Source organism: Mytilus galloprovincialis, chromosome 7, assembly GCF_965363235.1.
Source record: "Mytilus galloprovincialis chromosome 7, xbMytGall1.hap1.1, whole genome shotgun sequence".
NCBI lineage: Eukaryota > Metazoa > Mollusca > Bivalvia > Mytilida > Mytilidae > Mytilus > Mytilus galloprovincialis.
This window is the reverse complement of record NC_134844.1, coordinates 42923010-42944599: the sequence shown is the minus strand read 5'-3', so window position 1 is coordinate 42944599 and position 21590 is coordinate 42923010. Positions and strand designations below refer to the sequence as shown.

The following is a 21590-nucleotide window of genomic DNA, read 5'->3' as shown; positions in this document are numbered from 1 at the left end:
TCCTATGTTAAACTAAGTCCCCCGCTGGCAGCCATCTTGGATGATGGATCGGCTACAAAGTAACAACACTTGGTCAGCACCTCATAAGGAACATTCATGCCATGTTTGGTTTCATTCCATTCAGTGGTTCTCTAGAAGAAGTTCAAAATGTAAAATGTTAACGACGACGACGGACGACAAGTGATCAGAAAAGCTCACTTGGCCCTTCGGGCAGGTGAGCTAAAAATGTGATTTCCTATATATGGTCAAAAGCAATGTGGTCTTATTGCCCCCTTTTCCTACACAACCAGTTGTGAAACAAACAGCCTCAAGTTTCAGAGGATAATGTCTTGTAGTGTCAGATGAAATAATCAGAAACAGTATTCCATAGAATTTATTAGAAAAAAACAAAAAGGTCTTGCAAAAATACTTTTATATAAATTTTTATAACCATTTTCTCACAATTTTTAAAACTAAATTTAGGATAAGTTAATGAACAGACAATGTAACAGATAGGTTGTGATGTTTTAGCTCACACTGACCGAAAAAAACAAAGAACACCTAAAAAGTAAAACAAAAGAAACAAGCAGAATTTTGCAATCTTAAATCCTTAAAACATTTCAACCACTTATAAAACACACTAACCACCTCGGATTTTATGCAGGAGGTTGAGATTTTGATTCCAAACTGGGTCAAACAAGACTTTTATAATAGTAATTTGCTTTTTTCAATGGGGTATTTTAGAGAAAGTGTCAAAAATGGCTGGTTCAGTGTCAGGGAAGAGTGGCATGTCTTGCTGTGTACTGTTATGTGTGAACTTGCATGTGAACATCTGTGTCAGTATTGTACAAAATAATATTCATATCACAGTAACTAAAGTTTGTCTGTACTTCATGTAATATTTGCCACTGGTAGTTCCTGTACCTTATGTTATATGTGCCACTAGTATTTAAACACCAATCCAACATAATCAGCAATGACAAACAGTAATACAATTTTGCAGATCTTTATTTTATAACAAAGTACATTATACAACAATGATACAAATCATTAACAAAAAATAGCTGCAACTTGAATGATGCCTTTTTGATACTTTTTACAAACACACATTACAAGACTTTATCCGACAGAAGAAACAAGGTTAACTCATCAGTTTCTTGAGAGACTGATTTTGCTACAGCCTTGCTACATTTATATCTCATGATCAATATAGCTTGGTCCAACTTTATAAAATCTCTTATACTTTTGAGGTTGACACTTTTACATGATTCTCTCTTGTAAGACCTCTTTCATTTATGATTATGTCCTTGTCATTATGACCTCATTTTATTTATGATAATGTCCTTGACATTATGACCTCTTTTTATTTATGATTATGTCCTTGACATTTACCACTGTCACAGATACTGTGTATTGGCTTTTAGTGGTGACAGAGCTAGGAATAGTTTAGATACAGCTGTTTGTAAAACTTGTTGTAATGTCTCATCCTCACAGGCCACATCCTGTAATGTAAAAATAGAAATTTAAAGAAGAAAGTTAAAATGGTAAGTGAGTACATACATCCTAATCCTGGACTGCAATGATAAAAAATTTGAAAGAGTTGTCTCACCTGCTATTGATAATGTCAGATTAAAAGTGTTATGTGGACTGGCAAAAAGTCTATTAGAATAAGGAGATGTGGTATAAGTCCATTTAAAAGTAAAATACTGAATAATTCTATTTAAAATTTTTTTTTCTTCAGGTGCTATTTCTTGATCTTTAAAAAGCCTCTATCCAAGGTTCATATCATTTCATGATGGTTTGACAAAGTTATTGATGACTAAAGCCATATAATTCCAGACTGTTTCTACTGCAAAACTCCTTTTACTGATGCTTTGAATACTGTCATAAAAAAGCTTCTGTAAAAGTAATGAATACCCTGAAGGACTGACAATGTTACAGAGGTCTGAAAAAAACTTAAGACTGTATCTTTATGCTAACAGCAAAAATAACTAAGTCCTTTTATTTGTAAAACACTGAAAAGAAGAAACACTTTTAAAACTTTTGCTCAGGATTATCTCTTTCGATCATTAAAATGCTCATGTCCAAGTTTTCATACAATTTCACAACAATTTGACAAAATTAATAATGTTTTAAAAATTTAACCATAGACTGAACAAAACTACTGCTCCTGATATTGATGGTATATATTGCTTTGCTATGGTTTGCTTCTATTACAAATTGTTGAAGGATCGACAAAATAATGATATTTGACTAGGGCTTATCAATATTGTTGGCTACAGATTAGCTGTTATCTATGCCCTATCTTTCGAACTTAACTGAAGAAAGTTAAAACTTTTAATATTTTAAGAATGTGTGATATATATATAACTTTAATAAAAAAAAAATATTTAAGAAGTCGGCTTGTATGCAAACTTCAGCAAAACCACAAATAAAACATCCACTTACAAATTGGTACATGTACTAACAAAAATAATTAAATCCACAGTACATTGGCCAAAATTGCTACTAAATTACTACTAAGTGCAGCACCATACCAATACTACTATAATTCTTACCAAAGTGTCTACATTAATTACAGCTGTTTTATCATCTACTGTAACTGTCATTCTGTCATTCTTGATGAGTTTACTGATAGAACTAGAACCAAACATGTCTGTCAACATTTCTAGTAAACATTCCTGTACATGACTTTTGTCTACCAACAAGGCTGGTGGTACATCTGCAAATAACATACAGTCGTAGCTATTAATATCACTTTTATATGTACATGATGTATATGTAAGACACCAATGCCCTTGCAAAAATGTCAAACTCTGAGAAAAATTTAAAACAGATAGTCCCTAATCAAATGGCAAAATCAAAAGCTCAAAGACATAGAACTGCTCTTAAACTATATATAAATATCAAGGCTGAGTTAAATTTGGTAAGAGATTTTGAAATCTGTTAAGCGTTTACATACTGTTGGCTGATTCTCTTTAGTTTTAATTACACCCACTTTGCATGGATTTTTTTTCATGAGTCTGTAGGGTATACATTTGACAGCTGTATATGCTTCTAATTCAAATTTTGGAAATCTAAAATGACCGTTGAGCTGACTGTTCAAAAACCAAGTACTCCTGGAAATTTCTACTCTAGCACGGGGTTGTATAAACATTAAAGGATGTTGCATGACTTAAACATCAGTTCTTTATTTCTGTATTTTGCTTGCATTCAATAAAATGGTTTCTATTATTAAATTCTTACTTCTTTGTGGCATAGGATCTGATTCTGCTCTCAGTACAACTGTCATTACAGCATCTGCATACATATCAGCTACCGGATTAGCCATCCACTATTAAAACAAACAGACAATAATAAAGACTTCACTATATAGCATGCATGCATTCAATGACTCTAAAACATACAATAAGATATTTTGAAATCAAGATGACAAGGACAAGCATTAAAATTGCAATAATACAGTTTTGGGGTTGAACACATCTCCACAAACTTTAGAATAAGGATTTTCTTATTTCAGGCATAGATTACCTTAGCCGTATTTGGCACAACTTTTTGGAATTTTGGATCCTCAATGCTCTTCAACTTTGTACTTGTTTGACTTTATAAATATTTCGATTTGAGCGTCACTGATGAGTCTTATGTAGACGAAACGCGCGTCTGGCGTACTAAATTATAATCCTGGTACTTTTGATAACTATTAGAATAACAATTGTTTTCAGGTATATTGGTAAAGGATACTGGAACAAGATATTGCATATGACCATAGATAAATAACTGGCAAAAAATCCACCATTTTCTACATTTGGAAATGCCTGTACAAAGTCAGGTATATGACAGTTGTTGTCCATTTGTTTGAAGTGTTTTGTCATTTGATTTTGCCATTTGATTAGGGTCTTTCCGTTTCGAATTTTCCTAAAAGTTTAGTATTTTTGTGATTTTACTTCTTTTTTTTAATCACATGTGAAATATAGATATGCCCACCCAAGGCAGTATTGTCATAAAGATGATCAAGCCAAGCAAGTAAAAACTATTTGGTGCAGGCAGATCAGGAGATCATTGCTGATGCCAGTTAAAATGAACACTTTATCTCCATTTTTGAAAAAAAAACATACTGATTATTGAGAAATCTATTTTGACATACTGGTAATAATGTACAAACTAAATGGCATCATTGAATTACTATGCTTACTTCTATCACAGCCATTCTTGCTTCAATAACAACAGTTATACATTTAAAGACTTTTAAAGCTGGTTTACTAGAGATCTCAAACTGCTCTACATCACCAGATAACTGCTGTAGGTAATAACGTAATAGTGGTAGGGTACCAGTAAAACCTATACTGATTCTTTGTGTCACAGTGCTCATGGCTAGATCAGTATAATCTGAAATAAAAATAAACTCATATTTGGAATCAAAATCCAATACTACATGTATTTGAAAGACTTACTAAAAATAAGTAAATCTGAAGCAAAATTTAAATAAATATTACTTAATCAAATTAAACATTTGTATTCTAATAATCAAAATCAAAACAATCATAAACACTTTTCTTCAGATGAAAACACTGAAATTTCCAAATTTGTTATTCTTTTTATGGATTCATGATTAATTTCAACATTATCAACAACATATATAATTCAGGCTTTAAAAATAAAGTATACTTTTTTTTCTTCTGAAAACAGTAAAATACTTTTTAACTGAAATATCAAGCAAAGTGGGAAGTGTAGTAAATTATAATTACTGTTGTTCATTTAAAAAGAAAAAATCTCTTCGGTAACTATAAATTTTCAAGCTTAAATAAGGGCCTTGGTGGCAGAAAGGTCTAATTGATCCAACAATTGCATGTCAACACTGAGGTGGTGAGTTTGAATACCCCATCTGCCAGATGTGTTAGACTCCATTTTTGATCGACTAGGATTGTTAATTTTCCTACTGAAGTTCATGGTTCTTCGGGCACTCTGGCTTCCTCCATTGATAAAAAAAAACAGCCACCAAAAAACCATATGTGCTTAAATTGGCATAAAAAATTAAGCTAAAATATTATGCCAGTTATATCAACATAGACTAAATGCATGCTTACTAGACAAATCTGATGGATCCAGTATATGATAGTTGAAGTTCCTCTTTAATAAGATACCAGATATTTTCTTATTCTGTACATTTGTACGATCTGCTGCCAATTTGCCTACAACCTGAAAAAGAAAACCCAACAAAAACATTATTTAAAACTAGTGTTGTCAAATCGTTTACTTTTGCCTAACCGGTTACTCGTATAATCATTCAACCTATTAACCAGTTAACCGGTAGTTTAAGTTAATGTTTGAAGGCCTTATCAATAGTACCCTACACATCGATATAAGAAGATATGGTATGAGTGTCAATGTGATTAGTGGAGGATCCAGAACTTTTCATAAGGGGGGCCTGCTGACTGACCTAAGGGGGGCCCGCTCCAGTCCTTCAATGATTCCCTATATAATCAACCAAATTTTTCCCACGTAAGGGGGGGCCGGGTCTACTAGCAGTTAACTGACATGCCAGCTCCATGAAGTTACAAAAAGAAGCATTCAATACTTATAATTACATTTTTTAGCTAGGATCATGAAAACACGAATTTTATCATTTTTTAAAATTTAATTCACCTGTGCACTTTATTGTTGGACCTCGTGCTATCATGTATGATAAGTTTTATCGAGTAATGCAATTATTTAAGGCATAACACATGATATGCAGTTAGCCAAACAGAATAAATTTTTATAATGAAACATACATCTAATGTAATGATATCAAAATACAAGATATTTTGTTATGTTCTTTTTCCTAATAGAATAACAAAATGGTTTTTTTTTACCTTTGCCATTTTTTCTCCTCTAAAGTTTAATTCTACGGACACTGTATTACGAGGATTGTGTACAAACGGCTGGTATTCAGTATCATCTTCATACTCTCTAACCAAAGCTGCCTTTAATCTGGACATTTCATTCTGTTCTCCATGGACAAGTACCTGTGTATAAATAAAATTCTGTTATATAGATAGCCACATTTAATAAAGATAGTATTATCAATTATATTGTGGTCCTTTATCATTAAACATCATGCATAAACTAACCAAAGATCCTCCATCTATAATGTGTAGTCTTGAACTGAACTTACAACTTGTCTACTGTGAAAATACTTTTATTTGTGGGTTATACATTTTTGTGGTACGAGCAAAATTTACATATTCATGGTCACTTAAAGTCATATGAAACGAGTGACTGGTGAAAAATAATGTTTATCCAATTCTTGAACCAATGCATGTATATAAGAAGATAAGATAAGATAAGAATTTTATTAATCTAATCAAGAACCCATAAAGGGCATCATTTTACAACACAATATGATTGGAAAAAGCAAAACAGAAAACTAATACATACTTTAACGTTATGAACAGGATCAGAGCCTAACACAACATGTGTTTTATATAACTATTATATTAAATCTTATAACAATAAAATACTAAATTACTTCATATATTTTGTTTACATCTGGATCTTATTTCTAACCCTTTAATAATGTAATTTCCTAGGCACATGAGAGTTGGTAAATGCTCATTTGTGAACAGCCAGAAATATTTCTTATCATTAGGTAGTTCTTTAAAATTAGTACAAAAAGTTGTAGCTTTATCATATAATAATTTCCTCTGTTCATCATATAATGGACAATTTACTGTAAAATGGGTCTCATCTTCAATAGAATTTGATCCATGTGATAAGCAATGATGACATAGACGTTGAGTTCTCTCTATGTATTTTTTATTATATCTATCTTTCTCAATTTTAAGATCATGAGCACTTATTCTCATTTTACATATAGCTCTTCTTATACTAAAATCTTTAATTGATAAATAGTCCTCCTTTACAAAGTCAGTCTTGAGGTTGAAATAATTCTCTAATTTGCTATTACCTTGTGATAAGGTTTCAGATCTTTTGACCAACCAAAATGTTTTGAAACTATTACAAAGTTTACATTTTACAAATTTAATTAATTTATTGAGCTTTGTATCTAAATTTTGTATATCAAGTGATTGAAGTACATATTTCATAGATGAATACCAACAATTAATGTTTTCTGCATCTAAAATTTTATTACAAACATAAGCATCATAAAGTAACCCTGTGTCCAACTTGTTAAGCCTGTGTACATATTTTACCATAGATATAATGACAGAAAAATAAAGAGGAAATCTTGCAACCTCTGATAACACTGCTAAATTTGAGGCTTTCTTATTTACACCAAGAATATACTTTAAATATCTGAAATGTGATTTTTCCAAATAATCATTTATGTAGATTAATTCAAATAGATAATCACTTTTTTTCTTGCAAGCAGCAGAGTTAATTTTAAATGAACCCCAAATTTCACTACAATATAATAAAATTGGTTTTATTGTGTGATCTCATAAACTTAGTCTTCTGTGCACGATTTTATCATTTTTTACGCAAAAATAACGTATAATCTTCATTTTGTTTTTCTTTCTGTCTGCTATGAACAGAAAATATGGCAGCTCATTAATTGTCATGCTTTGAAGCTGTAGTTTACCAATGGTCACCTTATAGTAAACAATCAAAGAAGAAGCATGGATATTGAGCACGTGTATAACATGTACAATCAGATAATAGTTTATTTCAGTTACAGATCCATGTGTATTGCGACCACCGTATTTTTTCGAAGAGGGGTCACACTACAGAAAATATGTCTGTGAATTGCTTCCTGAAAGCCAGCAATTAAAAAAAGTAAACTTCTTCTAAATGTGGACAAATTAAAGAATTTTTTTCAGAAAAAAGTATATGTACATAAGTTTAATAATGACAAATATCCATTTTGTTATAAAAAACATATGCATCATATTTTTTTTTTTACATATGACATTTGCACTGATTTTTTAAATTGTCATTATTTCATTTGCGCCGATTTAAAATTTTCTCCTAATTGCATTTACAGTTTAGCACAGGTAAGTAAATACTTGTACATGTACTATAAATTGAAGGTATATTGGTAAAATTAATTTATTAATTAACATCATGCACTTTTGTTTAAGTTAAGAAAATCCAGGCAGTTACGTATGTTAAAATGCAAACTGTAGAAATGCCCGCATCAGTATGTAAGTCAGAGAAAGGAAAAATGGACTTCAATATTGACAATAACTACAAATATAGAAGAGATGAAATCACAAGAAATTAATATATTAGATGTGTTGCCTATAAATACTCTGCAAGAACAGATTTATGCTTTTAATGTATTCCGTTTTTATGAATTTTAATGTTGTAAATATATTTTCAATTCGTCATTTTAGTATAAACAGGGTGCTTTTATCTAAGGTTTTTACTTCTTTGTTTTAAAGTATGTGAACATAGTGCGTTTAAATAGACTTATCCTGCTCGACATCATACTTCCACCTCCTTGTGGTGAGCACAGGACAACCGTCATATACATGTTATGATTGACAATTTATATGATTTGTACAACTGGCTAACGGAAGAGGTCAGTAATGATAAATGAAAAATAACATTAACCTGTAATTTACCTGTAAAAAATCGGCGTAAATGAAAAGAAAAATCAGCGCAAATGAAATGCAGATCGGTGCAAATGCAAAGCGCCAATTTTTTTTAATTTGAGATTTCATATGACTTGGATTTCAGCTTTGTGAAGAAAAAGAAATGAGGAAAGAATTGGAAACCATCACAAAAGAAGATTCTTGAAAATAATCACATGTCTGTTTTTTAAGATTTGTTGGACAATGCAAAATAGTGTGTTCATCTTTGTAAGACAAGGGGGTAAAAAGGAGGTGATGAGATGTGTTTGAAATAATCATTTTGAATAATGTTGATAAATTAAAGTGGATGGGTATTTTTTATCAGGAGTTTTTGTCTCATATTATTCATAAACATATTTTGATCTCTTCAATCTCAGTTGGTAGATCCAAACTTTTTTGGGGGGTTTGTTTTGGTGCCAATTTTATTTTTTTGGTAGCAGAAGCGTAATTATTCACAGAAAAGAAACTTTTCCTCAAAATTTTTATATTTAACAACCCATTTTTTGTTACATGTAAGTTATAAAAACACTCTCTGTGTCTTTCATTCTACACTTACTATATGTGTAGGCTTGAGTATTCTGATGAATTCACTAGTCTGTTGGTAATCTGTATGAGCAGAGAATGAGATATAATCTACGGAACATTTCAAAGGTAGTCTGGCGCCAGCCATTGTAACAATATCTTCTGGTGCTGACAAAATGTGCTGTAAAGAAAAGTTACATTCATTCATTAATTTTATCACAATAATTTGTAAAATAAGTGCTTCCAGTGGTTGGCCTTTTTCATACAACACCCAGCAAGGTTTTTTAATTTAATTTTATCAACAAGTGAATTTAATTTTCTTTTGCAATAAACTGTTAATTTTTAGAGGAATGGGAATGAAAGGTACACATATTTTTTTAATAAGAGAAATTTGTATTTTGTCATTAAATATCACCTGATTATGGTTACATGATACCAGAAAAGAAATGGGAAATGTGTCCATGGGACACAGATGATGCCACACCTTGCACATAACATTATACAATCATATAACTCGAGAACAGTAAAAGTGACATTACCAAAAGTTATATTTGATCTGAGTTTTGTGATACTAAGCATTGTGTATAAGATTCATAACATTAGGTTGAGGAAAGCATAAATTAGAGAACAGAAAGCAATATTCAGCTATTTTTTTTCTATTTGTAAAGGAGCATAACTCTTAAAAAGTCAAAGTGATGCCACCAAAATTCAAACTTGATCTGTGTTTTTGGTGGTAATGAGCATTGTGTATAAGTTTCATAACATTTGGTTGAAGCAAACTAAAATAAGAGAGGTGAAAACAATTTTAGAATGCAGATTGACAAGGGTAAACATTCAAAGGCAGGGGTATAAAAAGTCTGTTATAATTTAATAAAATAAGATGAAGCCGATATATTATCCCCCTTTTAATTGCACAAAAAACTAATAAGAGCTTATATGTGACAATGATCACTTTCCCAGTACTTTAGATTGAAGTAATAATCACCTTTGCTAATGTACCCTCTACACAGTAGCCAGCAATAATACAACCATTTCTTTTATCTGTACACCAATTCTCAAATAGTTCCCTGGAAAGTCCACTCTGCATCATACCTGGGCTTGCCAGTACAACTGAAGGTCCAATATCTTCAAAATGTTCCATGCTCTATAACAAGAGATTAGATATATGTAGCTTATAAGTAAAATTGTATTGAGCATTTTTTGTTTTGCCCAAATTTGCTATATATTTTCTGCTAACATGTAAACATTAGTTTTTTAATCATCCAAAGTATTTTAAACATTCTACGATAATCACTCCCAAGGAAAGCATTGATAACCATTAACATTAATAATTCTCAAAAAATGGTCAAGGTTTTATACCAACATGTTTAGATCTTATAACCCAGGTAATTTTAGAAATGTTAGTGTGCATTTAAAATTGCTATTTTTGAAGAATGGACAAAAACATGAGATTAATTAATTGAGATTTGAATAAATACTACATAGAAATTATGCACTCAAATTTATAATTAGATTTTTTATTTTTGTGATACTGATTCCATTTCATTTTCGTACAATAAAAACATGGCAGAAATACAAGACTTACAATAATTATCAAATGTGACTGACTAAGGGACGACATCAAAAGTTCAATGTAGGATAAAAAACTTAATTCACATAGTTTTTTCACTGACCCCCACACCCCCCTCTTAACTTAATTTGGGAAAAATTGATTTACCAAAAGGGATATATGTAAAAATCGATTTTAGATATACAAAACTTGCAGAATTTTAACACCCCCTCCCCCACCCCACCCCCAAACTATTTGATTTAAGTTGTTTATCCTACATCGATCTTTTAATGTCGTCACTAACATACCTTTAAATTAGATATATGTTTGAAGACGAAAGGATTGCTGATGCTGATCTGTCGTTTGATTTTGTCATTCATGGCATTGATATAAGTCTGATAGACTGTCATACATTTCTTAGCCAGCGATGAAGCATAGTATATAGGTATATCATGTAATTCAGGGTGATTACTCCAGTATTCATCTAAAAACAGAATTGTAAAAATAAATTTTAAAACTTGACATTTAAAATAGCAAAGAAAATTTCAAACTATATCTTCTGCTGATGAAATATTTTACTGGTTTTTTTTTAATTTCCCTTGTGAAGTTTTTTTGACATTTGAAATTGGACTAGGCAAAATGTGATACGATAACATTAACTTTTATATTCATATAGTTATTATATTCTTGAGCATACACAAACCTAGAATCAGTAAAAGTTCTTGAGCTCTTCCAAGTGCAAATACTGGAATGAGACACCTTCCACCCCTACTGACTATATCATGGACTAGTCCAGTAAATCTTGCTTCCCTGTCTTCCCTCTTCTCATGAATGTGTGTGCCATATGTAGCTTCCTGGGAACATAACACATTTATAATACAGAATAATGTACAAAAAGTGGGTGTGTTGTATGTGTAATACTGCATTTAAAACCATTAGTTTCAATTAAGATGTGAAAGGACACTTTCAGCTTTTCAACAAACTTGACACTACTTAAAGTCATATGAAACAAGTGACCAGTGAAAATAATGTTAATACAATTCTTGAACCAATGCATACAAAATATCATCAACTTAGTCTTCTTTGCACAATTTTATAATTTTTTTCGCATGAATTTCGTATAATCGTCAAAAAATATTTCAATTGGTAAGTGTTCTTGTCAAAATATGGCAGGTAATTAATGGTCGTGTTTTGAAGCTGAAGTTTAACGATTGTCACCTATTTGTCAACAATCAACAAAGAGGCATGGTTATTTAGGTAAGCACGTGTATAACAGGTACATGAGATATACTTTATCTTGATAACAGAGCAATGATTAAGTTTGGTTTTCTATTCGCACTTGCGGACTGCGATCACCGGATTTTTACGAGAAAGGTCATGATGCATACGGAAAACATGTTGGCGAATTGTTTGCTGGAAGCAAGCAATATAAAAAAAGTAAACTTCTTCTAAAATTGGACAAATGATTGAATGTTCTTGAGAAAAAAATACAAGTACATAAGTTTTATAATAAAAACTAGTCATTTAGTTATAAAAACCATATGCATATTTTTTTTTAATTTGAAGTTTCATATGACTTTTATCTCAATAATGCTTGAAAAAATATATATTTCATATATTCCAGCTCTATTTGGAACATTTTTGCTAACAAGTGAATATTTGGTTTTAGATAACCTGTGCTTTATAAAAATGAAAGTAAAGTTTCTTATCCTGATTTAGAGTAATTTCTCGCAATTTGATTGGCTGATATTGTCCTAATAAATTTAAGTACAATTTTTTATTACGTCAATTGGAATTATCTCCCTTATTTATTACATCAATCGGAATTATCTCCCTTATACCATTGACCTAATAAAAAATTATTAAGTTGCTTTATAGTCCTAATATTTATAATTTTCACAGTTTTAGATTAAATATATAAAATATATTTAGTTCACATTGTCCTGATATTGAATTAGAATATAATAATATGTAATATAACAAAATCAGGATAAATTTGTTACACAGTGCTCAATTGTCCTAATACGGAATTTATCGGGTCAATAAAATTCATATCAGGTGAGGAGAAGCCAAACCCGATATGAATTTTCGTATTAGGAAAATTGAACACTGTGTAACTAATATTATCCTGATTTAGAGTAATTTCTCGCAATTTGATTGGCTGATATTGTCCTAATAAATTTCAGTACAATTTTTTATTACGTCAATAGGAATTGTCTCCCTTATTTATTACGTCAATTGGGATTATCTCCCTTATACCACTGATCTAATAAAAAAATTTAAAAACGAGTTGCTTCATAGTCCTAATTAAAAAAAAATCACAGTTTTATATTAAATATCTAAAATATATTTGGTTGATATTGTCCTTATATTGAATTCAAATATAATAATATGTAATACAACAAAATCAGGATAAATTCGTTACACAGTGTTCAATTGTCCTAATACGGAATTTATCGGGTCAATAAAATTTATAATCGGGTTTGGCTTCGCCTCACCCGATATGATTGTTTTTGGCTTGATAAATTCTTGTATTAGGACAATTGAACACTTTGTAACTAATATTATCATGCTATTACTGCATCAATTAAGACTTTTTGCATGAATCTAACAGAACTATAATTGTATGTGTTGACATTCAGGTGTATAGGTATCAAGTTTTTTTTTCCCAATTAGTCATTGTCCAATTATTACCTTGATTACATTTTTTACAAAGTTAAAAAAAAAAAGATGCAATTTAAACTGGATTTTCGCATACCAATACTTGACATTTAATTCTAGTAGACCAGGTTCCTTTTACATCAGTGGTATCTAACTATAATTGACAAAATAAAAGTTGAAATAATTTTGAATGTGATTATGATAACTTACAACAATCAATATATCTGGGTGAACATTTGGTATTTCTGCTTGCATTAAATGTCTGTCTTCCTGTCTGGAGAAATCACCTGTGTATAAAACCTGGAAACAACAAAAAAAGAAATATGGTTCTATAAAATGGTTTTAAATTATTGGTTTTTTATGTTAAAGTGGGGAAGTAAATACAAGAATTGAACAAATAAGGAATAAAGTAAAGTTTTGATTATATATACCTAGTTTGTTTTTTGAACTTTTTCATTTTGATAACAATGAAGTTTAAACAAATTTATATTGTTTGAAATTAAGTTGAATTTAAAGTTCGACTATTTCTGTTTGTCTTTCAGTTCATATCTTTCTATTCCTCTATTAGATGATTTTATTCTATTATTGGTTCACAAGAAAAGCTATTATTGTATTATAACACATGAAGCAAGGACCATGTATACCATGAATGGAAAAAAAATAATCTCATATGAAGGTAGCAATGTTAACCATGCATGGCAGTGCAAGATATTGATTTGATCTGCTCATGTTTTCTGACAAATTGATTTGTGGCACTGACCTTGACACCAGCAATTTCTATCATAAACATGGCAGCTCCAAGAACATGTCCTGCTGTGTAGCACCAAAATTTAATTCCATTCACCTCTACTTCCTGTTAATAAAAGAGTCTTCCATTACTATACAGAGTACATGAATATAACATCATAGAAGATATATTGTTCAAATATCAAAGAAAACTTTCAAGATACAAATGTGTAAGTGGTGTAATAGCAAATGAGACAAATTATCAGTATAAACCATGACCTACAGCCATCAACAATGAGCAAATGTATAATAATCCAAACAAGAAAAACTAACAGTCTGATTATGTACAAAACTATAAAATACAAAATTGTGATGTTTTCTTTTTTTCACATTTTTATGTACTTGCTACAAATACAAAATGTAGTATAATTTATGAGGTATGTTTTTTCTTAGCAATACAAGCACTAACACAATTTTTAAACATAAAATTGAGAATGGAAATGGGAAATGTGCCAAAGAGACAACAACCCGACCATAGAGCAGACAACAGCAGAAGGTCACCAACAGGTCTTCAAGGCAACAAGAAATTCTCGCACCCGGAGGCGTCCTTCAGCTGGCCCCGAAACAAACATATACTAATTCAGTGATAATGAACACCATACTAAACTCCAAATTGTACACAAGAAACTAAAAGTTAAAATAATACAAGACTAACAAAGGCCAGAGGCTCCTGACTTGGGACAGGCGCAAAAATGTGGCGGGGTTAAACATGTTTGTGAGATCTCAACCCTCCCCCTATACCTCTAGCCAATGCAGAAAAGTAAACGCATAACTATACGCACATTAAAATCAGTTCAAGAGAAGTCCAAGTCTGATGTAGAAAATGTAACCAAAGAAAATAAACAAAATGATACATGTACCAGCTGATGTGAATTGCTGTGTTCTCAATTGCAAATATCTACATAGTTCATAATTTTTTTAATTTTTTTTTATTATTTCACTTTTTGTCTTAACGTAATAATCAAAGAATCACCAGTGCTAATCTGACTTGAATATGAACATTGATACACTTTAAAGGTACAACATTAAAGTAATTTCTTTTCAAATGTTTTGTTTAGAGCAGTTGTTAAACGTTTTTTTCCCCAAAGTACTGAAAGGAATATTAACTTGCTATACATGTAGTGAAAATGTTAACTGAAATGAAGCACAGTCACCAGATATAATATGAAAACTTTTATGAATAGTGGTCTCATTGAAAATCATATCAAATATCATAATATAAATGTTAAATTCATTTATTTTGGATAACTCAGACTTATCTGTTACCCTTAATAAAGGGGTTCAGACGTTCTTTAAACAATCTCTAAGGAAATCAGGATGCCTGGTCTATTATCCTGCATTTAGGTTGTAGGCATCAGTTTCACTTTTCTTCTTCTCAGAAAGAATTACAAGCTGGTGGTAGATGATTAAAATGGTATTTTATACTTTCTGTTAGTCATGTACTCATATAATGTTTTAATAATTTAGATTTCTCTCATATTTTAAAATCTAGAGCAATGACATAGACTCAATGGTTGGGTTAAAAATGTCATCATTATTTTTGTCTTACCTGATGAAAATTTAAAGTCTCAATTTTGTCCATACTTTTCTCTATATCACTGTCTGCATACAGCTGATATTCTGACGATATATTACTGCAAAATACAAAACAAATGAAAATACTAAATGTATAAGTCTATAAGACACACTGTTTGATGATAATATCAGAAAAAGATGTCAATGTAACGTATAATACCACAAAACAGGAAATAAGTGTAACTTCATCAATTTATTAGCTGTAAAAAGTAGATTATTAACATTTTTACCAAAAAATGAGGTCAGTGACCATATGACTATTCAATGTCCATCAAACAGAAATCAACAATGATTTCAACAACATTCTCCTCTAGAAACCTTGCTGATGTCCATCTATTGAAATCCTTATCAGTATAAAATTAATTCAAACTGATGATGAATATAAATTTTGGAAAGAAAAGCAACCTTATCATTTAATACAGTTATAACTTCATGCAGTATTTATTATTACTTTACTTTCTTAATGTAAGTGTCACTGATAAGGGTGACATTAAAATCAGTTGGACTGCTATATTAATGTACCTGACTTTGACGTAATCTGACAAAAGCCATCTATAAATAGCTTTTGTTGCATGGGTCATGAAACACCGTCCTTTGAATGCTGTTTTCTCTAAGAAATATGGCAATGCTCCACAATGATCTAAATGAAAGCTGTAAAATATAAAGAACATAGAACTATATAGAACTAAACAAAAACTAAATCTCGCTATAGAAACTAAAATACTTAACAGATCTGTTTTATTCCACATTTGCCAGAGGTATAAGAGTAGAGATCTCACAAAACATGTATTACCCAGGCCCTGCAACATTTTTGGGCTTGCCCCAAGTCAGGAGCCCCTGGCTTTTGTTAGTCTTGATTTTTCATTTTAGTTCAATTATATGTTTTGGAGATTAGTATGGCCTCCAATATCACTGAACTAGTACTCATCTTTGTTTAGGCAAAGCAGGCTTTCAGTGCGGGATTTTCTCGCTGTGTTGAAGACCCATTGGTGGCCTTCAGCTGTTTTTTGCTCTTTGGTCAGGTTGTTGTTTCTTTGACACATTACCTATTCTCTATTTTATCTGTTTTAGTTCAACCATGTTTCATTCGATCATTTTTCCTGTATGGCACTGCCAAACTATAATCACTGCAAGATAAATGCAAATTGTAATAATGCATAATCGGACTCGGACTTCTCTTCAATTGAGTTTTACTATTGGTATTGTTGAGCTTTTGTTTTTTCTACATTGGCTAGAGGTATAGGGGGAGGGTTTAGATATCAAAAAACATGTTCAACCCCACCACAATTTTGCTCCTGTCCCAACTCGGGAGCCTCTGGCCACTGTTAGTCTTGTATGATTTTTAATTTTAACTTCTTGTGTATAATTCAGAGTTTAGTTTCACGTCCATTATCACTGAACCAGTGACAAATTTGTTTAGGGGCCAACTAAAGGACTCCTCCAGGTGTGGGAGACTCTCACTGCATTGAATATCCATTGGTGGCATTCGGCTGTTGTCTGCTCTATAGTCGGGTTGTTGTGTCTTTGACACATTCCCCATTTCCATTCTCAATGTTATAAACCATTTTTGCTTTCAATTAATCACTTACTGACTGATCAGCAATAGATCTATGTCTTCAACATCTACACAATCTAGGTATGGAAGGGAAGCAACTCCATGAAGTCCTGGGTGAATGCCACAGTCCAACTACAATACAAAAAATATGGCGTTTTAACAATACATATGTACTCTTACAATAGTAACCTTAATTTTAATTGTCAATTGTACATATTGGTTGCATGGAGAGTTAACTTCTGTAAATTAAAAAAATTAGTTTGTGGTTTGTTATAATTTAAATAGTAAAACAGATGTGTCTGAAACTGAGTCCTTTGAAGAGTTTTCTTTCAGGTAATATTCTGCAATATATACTGAGATTATATTCCCAAGGCGATATTTGATAAATATGCGAACCAAAAAATCTGCCTGTTTTAGAACATATTTCATGACTCCTAATTATAACTGATTTAATCTCTTTCTCTGAGCTACCTGAGTATATATTGACAGAACTGATCCTAAAACAATCTTTCCTTATCATGCTTATATATATATTATAAAAGAGGTATTTTATGCACCTTTAATGTAATTAAAATGTACATTCATTTGACATTAAGGTTTTTTTTTTCATTACAAAAAAGTGAATTAATCAAAGGTGTTGTTTACTTTTTTGGATCAACCGGATAAGCATGATAAGGTAATCTATGTGTGTGTTTTTCTATGTTGTGATGTTATGCAATTGTTTCAGAAAAACAGAAAAAGGGATCCATTAAAACGTTTTATCCCGCCGCAAATGTTTGCACCTATCCTAAGTCAGGAATTTGATGTACAGTAGTTGTCGTTTGTTTATGTAATTTATACGTGTTTCTCATTTTTTTATTTTATATAGATTAGACCGTTGGTTTTCCCGTTTGAATGGTTTTACACTAGTAATTTTGGGGCCCTTTATAGCTTGTTGTTCGGTGTGACCCAAGGCTCTGTGTTGAAGGCCGTACATTGACCTATAATGGTTTACTTTTTTTAAATTGTTATTTGGATGGAGAGTTGTCTCATTGGCACTCACACCACATCTTCCTAGGGTCCTACTAAACATGCTAAAATGCGCCCTGGAGCGCCCGGGTGAAGAAAAAGTGACCGGGGAAAAGAAAAAGCGCCCGGGGAAGAAAAAATAGCGCCCGGGGAAAAGAAATAGCGCCCGGGGGAGAAAAATAGCGCCCGGGGAAATTATATAGATATTTTATTGGCATGAGATAACTTTGTGTCCGGCGATGAAATAAGTTATGCACATTGATTTTTTTTTTAAATTTTAGACAAGTAATTTGTAAATTAAGATAATAGACATTTTTAATAAAACACAAAAACAAGTATAAATGTTTCAATTTTAACAATAATATATGAATAGGCCTACTATTTCGAAAGACAGATAGTAATGGATCACAGTTTATGCTGAAGATTTATAAATTGTAAGACATCAAAAGACATGTTTTTCAAAAACGATATCGAAATGAAAAATGTAAAAAAACTTAAATTTCACAGATAAATATCACTCTAATCAATATTTAAAGAGTTACACATAATAAATCAGCAAATAAAGCAGGACTATACATGTACCGCAGTTAAAACAAGGGGGTAAAAAGCAGGAGTTTTGTTTAAATTTAAAACTAAGCATTAAAACCCTGATAAGAATTGCCATTAAAACAGTTGTAGTTTTATAAAAAGATATCATATATATTTATCAGCATCTGCATAAAAAAGGTGTTCACCATGCAGTTGCTAAAATATTAGACCTCAGGTACTGATTATTTTTAAGTAACAAAATATACGTTTTGATCGAGGACAATATCGTTCATGATTCTTTTATATACTCTCATTTATATTTATTTACTTATTTACATTGTATATACAATTTTGATATCTAAAATGCAAAAGTGCAAGAACCGGCACTTTAGATGTAGCATTGTACATATATTCCAATTTATATTAAGGACAAAATGAGCAATGATTTTTTTTTATGGAAAATATTTATTGTTATATAATTTTATTATTTTATTCTCCCGGGCGCTAATTTTCCTTCCCCGGGCGCTTTTTCTTTTCCCCGGGCGCTCCCGGGCGCTTTTTAGTACATGTAGGACCGTCTTCCTATATCTACATTTTGTATCTACCATGATGAAGATTTTTCTGTATTTCGTCACACTCTTGTTAAATTGATTAACCAATGTCAATTGCAACCAACTAATATTTGCTTAAGCAGACAAATGTGATTTTGATATTTGATCTTACTTGCTTAAGAAATTATTACATTTTTAAATGACATACAACTTTTTATGGTCACATTATCATTATTATGAAAGGTGGATAAATTGTGATTTCTTTTCCCTCAATAGTCATGAGAGTCATGATAGTGAAAGATTTGATCACTCAAATGTCCCAGGAAAGTGTACTAGACAGAAAAATAGGTTCTGGAAAGTTGACACCAGTAACTGAATATTTACCATAATTTTCTTTCCTTTGAATTCCAGTATGTGACATGATCTACCTACTTCTTGACCAGAACCTCTGAAACAATTATTAATAAATGAGAGAAATATGATATATAATAAACTATAAATAGAGGTAATTCTGAACCAGCATGACTACTGTAAATTCAGAAATTTTTGCGGGCATTTATCCATTTTTTATCATTGCATTTTAGAAGAATGGACAAAAATGCTAGACTAATTTTTGCGATTTTGAGAAAAATCTGCATAAAGATGTATGTCATGTATGTATCAGATATCAAATTTAGAGTTCTTATTTTGGTATGCGATACTCAAACAGTCCTATTATTTGCATAAATTAAAGGCACAGATTCCTTGGTCAAGCTGTGTAGATATCCAGATTGTGATATAAAGGTACGTCTAATGGAACCTACAGTTCTTCAAGTTCATCGCTGTCAGTAGGTGCTCTCTTAAAGATACAGTTATGTTGTAATTATTCAATTTGGGCGCCCTGTTTTGCAAAATTATATGAATCTAATTAACTATAGCTTTGTCTCATGGGTTTTCGTGCTGTTAAGAATGCATTGTGACGTCACAATTTCCAATAAAAAAACATGCATAATACAAATTCGTAAGAGGTACGAAAGCATATGATCTGACCATATACATGTATTCATGGTAGGTAGAATGTGATATTAGTAAAAAAAAATCACAAATGTTTGATTGTTTTTTTTTGTTTGTGTGTGTGTAAGCACAGTTAATAATACTTTATATGAAAGGACGAACAAGCTTAGAATCTATAGCTATTTTTTATGAGTGAAAATATATGCTAACAATGGTTTTATAATCAACTGATCACTTTCTTCTATAGGAACTTGGCCCTCTGTTGTTTCATTAGAAGCCATTTTTATTCTGATTGTTACTTCTTAATATGACAAACAGAACTTACATAAATACCGTTAAATGTCATACATTTTCATAAAATAACACAAAAATAACTTCATTTCATTGCAAATTCATCTATATTTGTTAACTATCTATTTAATTTTATTTGTTTTGTTTAATAATACCTCCTTATTAAATAGTTTCGTTTCTTTTAAAAATCTGCATTTGTAAAATCCAAGATGTCTGCGCCCATGATGAAAAATATGCCGAAAATTATAGTAAGGATCTTATACAAAATGTATCTTAGTATTTAGGTCAAATACAATCTTTTTCATTTTATATCTCTAGTCTTCTTAGGGGATTACCATTTGATTTTCTTGGGAAGGGGTATCAGGAGGATTTTGAAAAACAATTATCCTGGCCTGGTTACAGCTGAGGCATAAACATAAATACATGTAACCTTGGTTAAACTAAAAAACAGGATGCAAATAAATTGTGGCAAACAAATGTATCTCCCTCAAAACCGCAGAAAAATTTAGCATACTTAGCTACAGATCCGTTGTAGGGGCCGTTGTGTAGTCTAAATAATTAGTTAGGAAGGCGTCACAGATACAAATTTAAACCTCTTGCTACCAAAGAGACACATATGTCCATGGTAAAATTTATGCAAGTTTCTCATCAATGCTGTATCTCTTGGAATTAAAAAACCAATGATTAAACAGTGTTATGATTTTCTCCAATTGGTCCCAAATGTAATGTTGTTGTTTGGCATGTTACTTCACAGACGTCGAGCTGTCATATTCTCCGGCATATGAAATGCAACCTTGAAAAACGGTCGGCAGCAAGAAGGTTAAAAAGCCTTTCAAGACGTCATAATTATTTTGACTAGCAATAGTCATGATCATGATGATAGTGGTAATCTGACGGTCAAATAGTCAAATGATTCAATGGTCTGACAGTTCAAAAGTTAGATAGTTTAGTGCTATTATAGTGATTCATTACTGCTAGACCGAATTATTCTGTATTTATGAAGCCTATATTTCCTG

General features: G+C 31.2%; 1 protein-coding gene across 1 annotated transcript; it reads right to left on the bottom strand.

Annotated features, from left to right (window-relative positions):
* Positions 1 to 969: 969 nt before the first annotated feature.
* Positions 970 to 20571, bottom strand: LOC143083051 (cleavage and polyadenylation specificity factor subunit 3-like). Its single transcript, XM_076259186.1, has 17 exons — positions 20494 to 20571; positions 19675 to 19738; positions 17238 to 17335; positions 16171 to 16299; positions 15623 to 15707; positions 14048 to 14140; positions 13498 to 13587; positions 11330 to 11480; positions 10935 to 11110; positions 10063 to 10221; positions 9112 to 9258; positions 5832 to 5984; positions 5064 to 5175; positions 4172 to 4365; positions 3226 to 3313; positions 2538 to 2701; positions 970 to 1481 (listed from the first exon to the last, which is right to left on the bottom strand). The coding sequence occupies exons 1-17, from the start codon at positions 20562 to 20564 to the stop codon at positions 1377 to 1379; spliced, it is 2079 nt and encodes a 692-aa protein (XP_076115301.1). The 5' UTR covers positions 20565 to 20571; the 3' UTR covers positions 970 to 1376.
* Positions 20572 to 21590: the final 1019 nt, after the last annotated feature.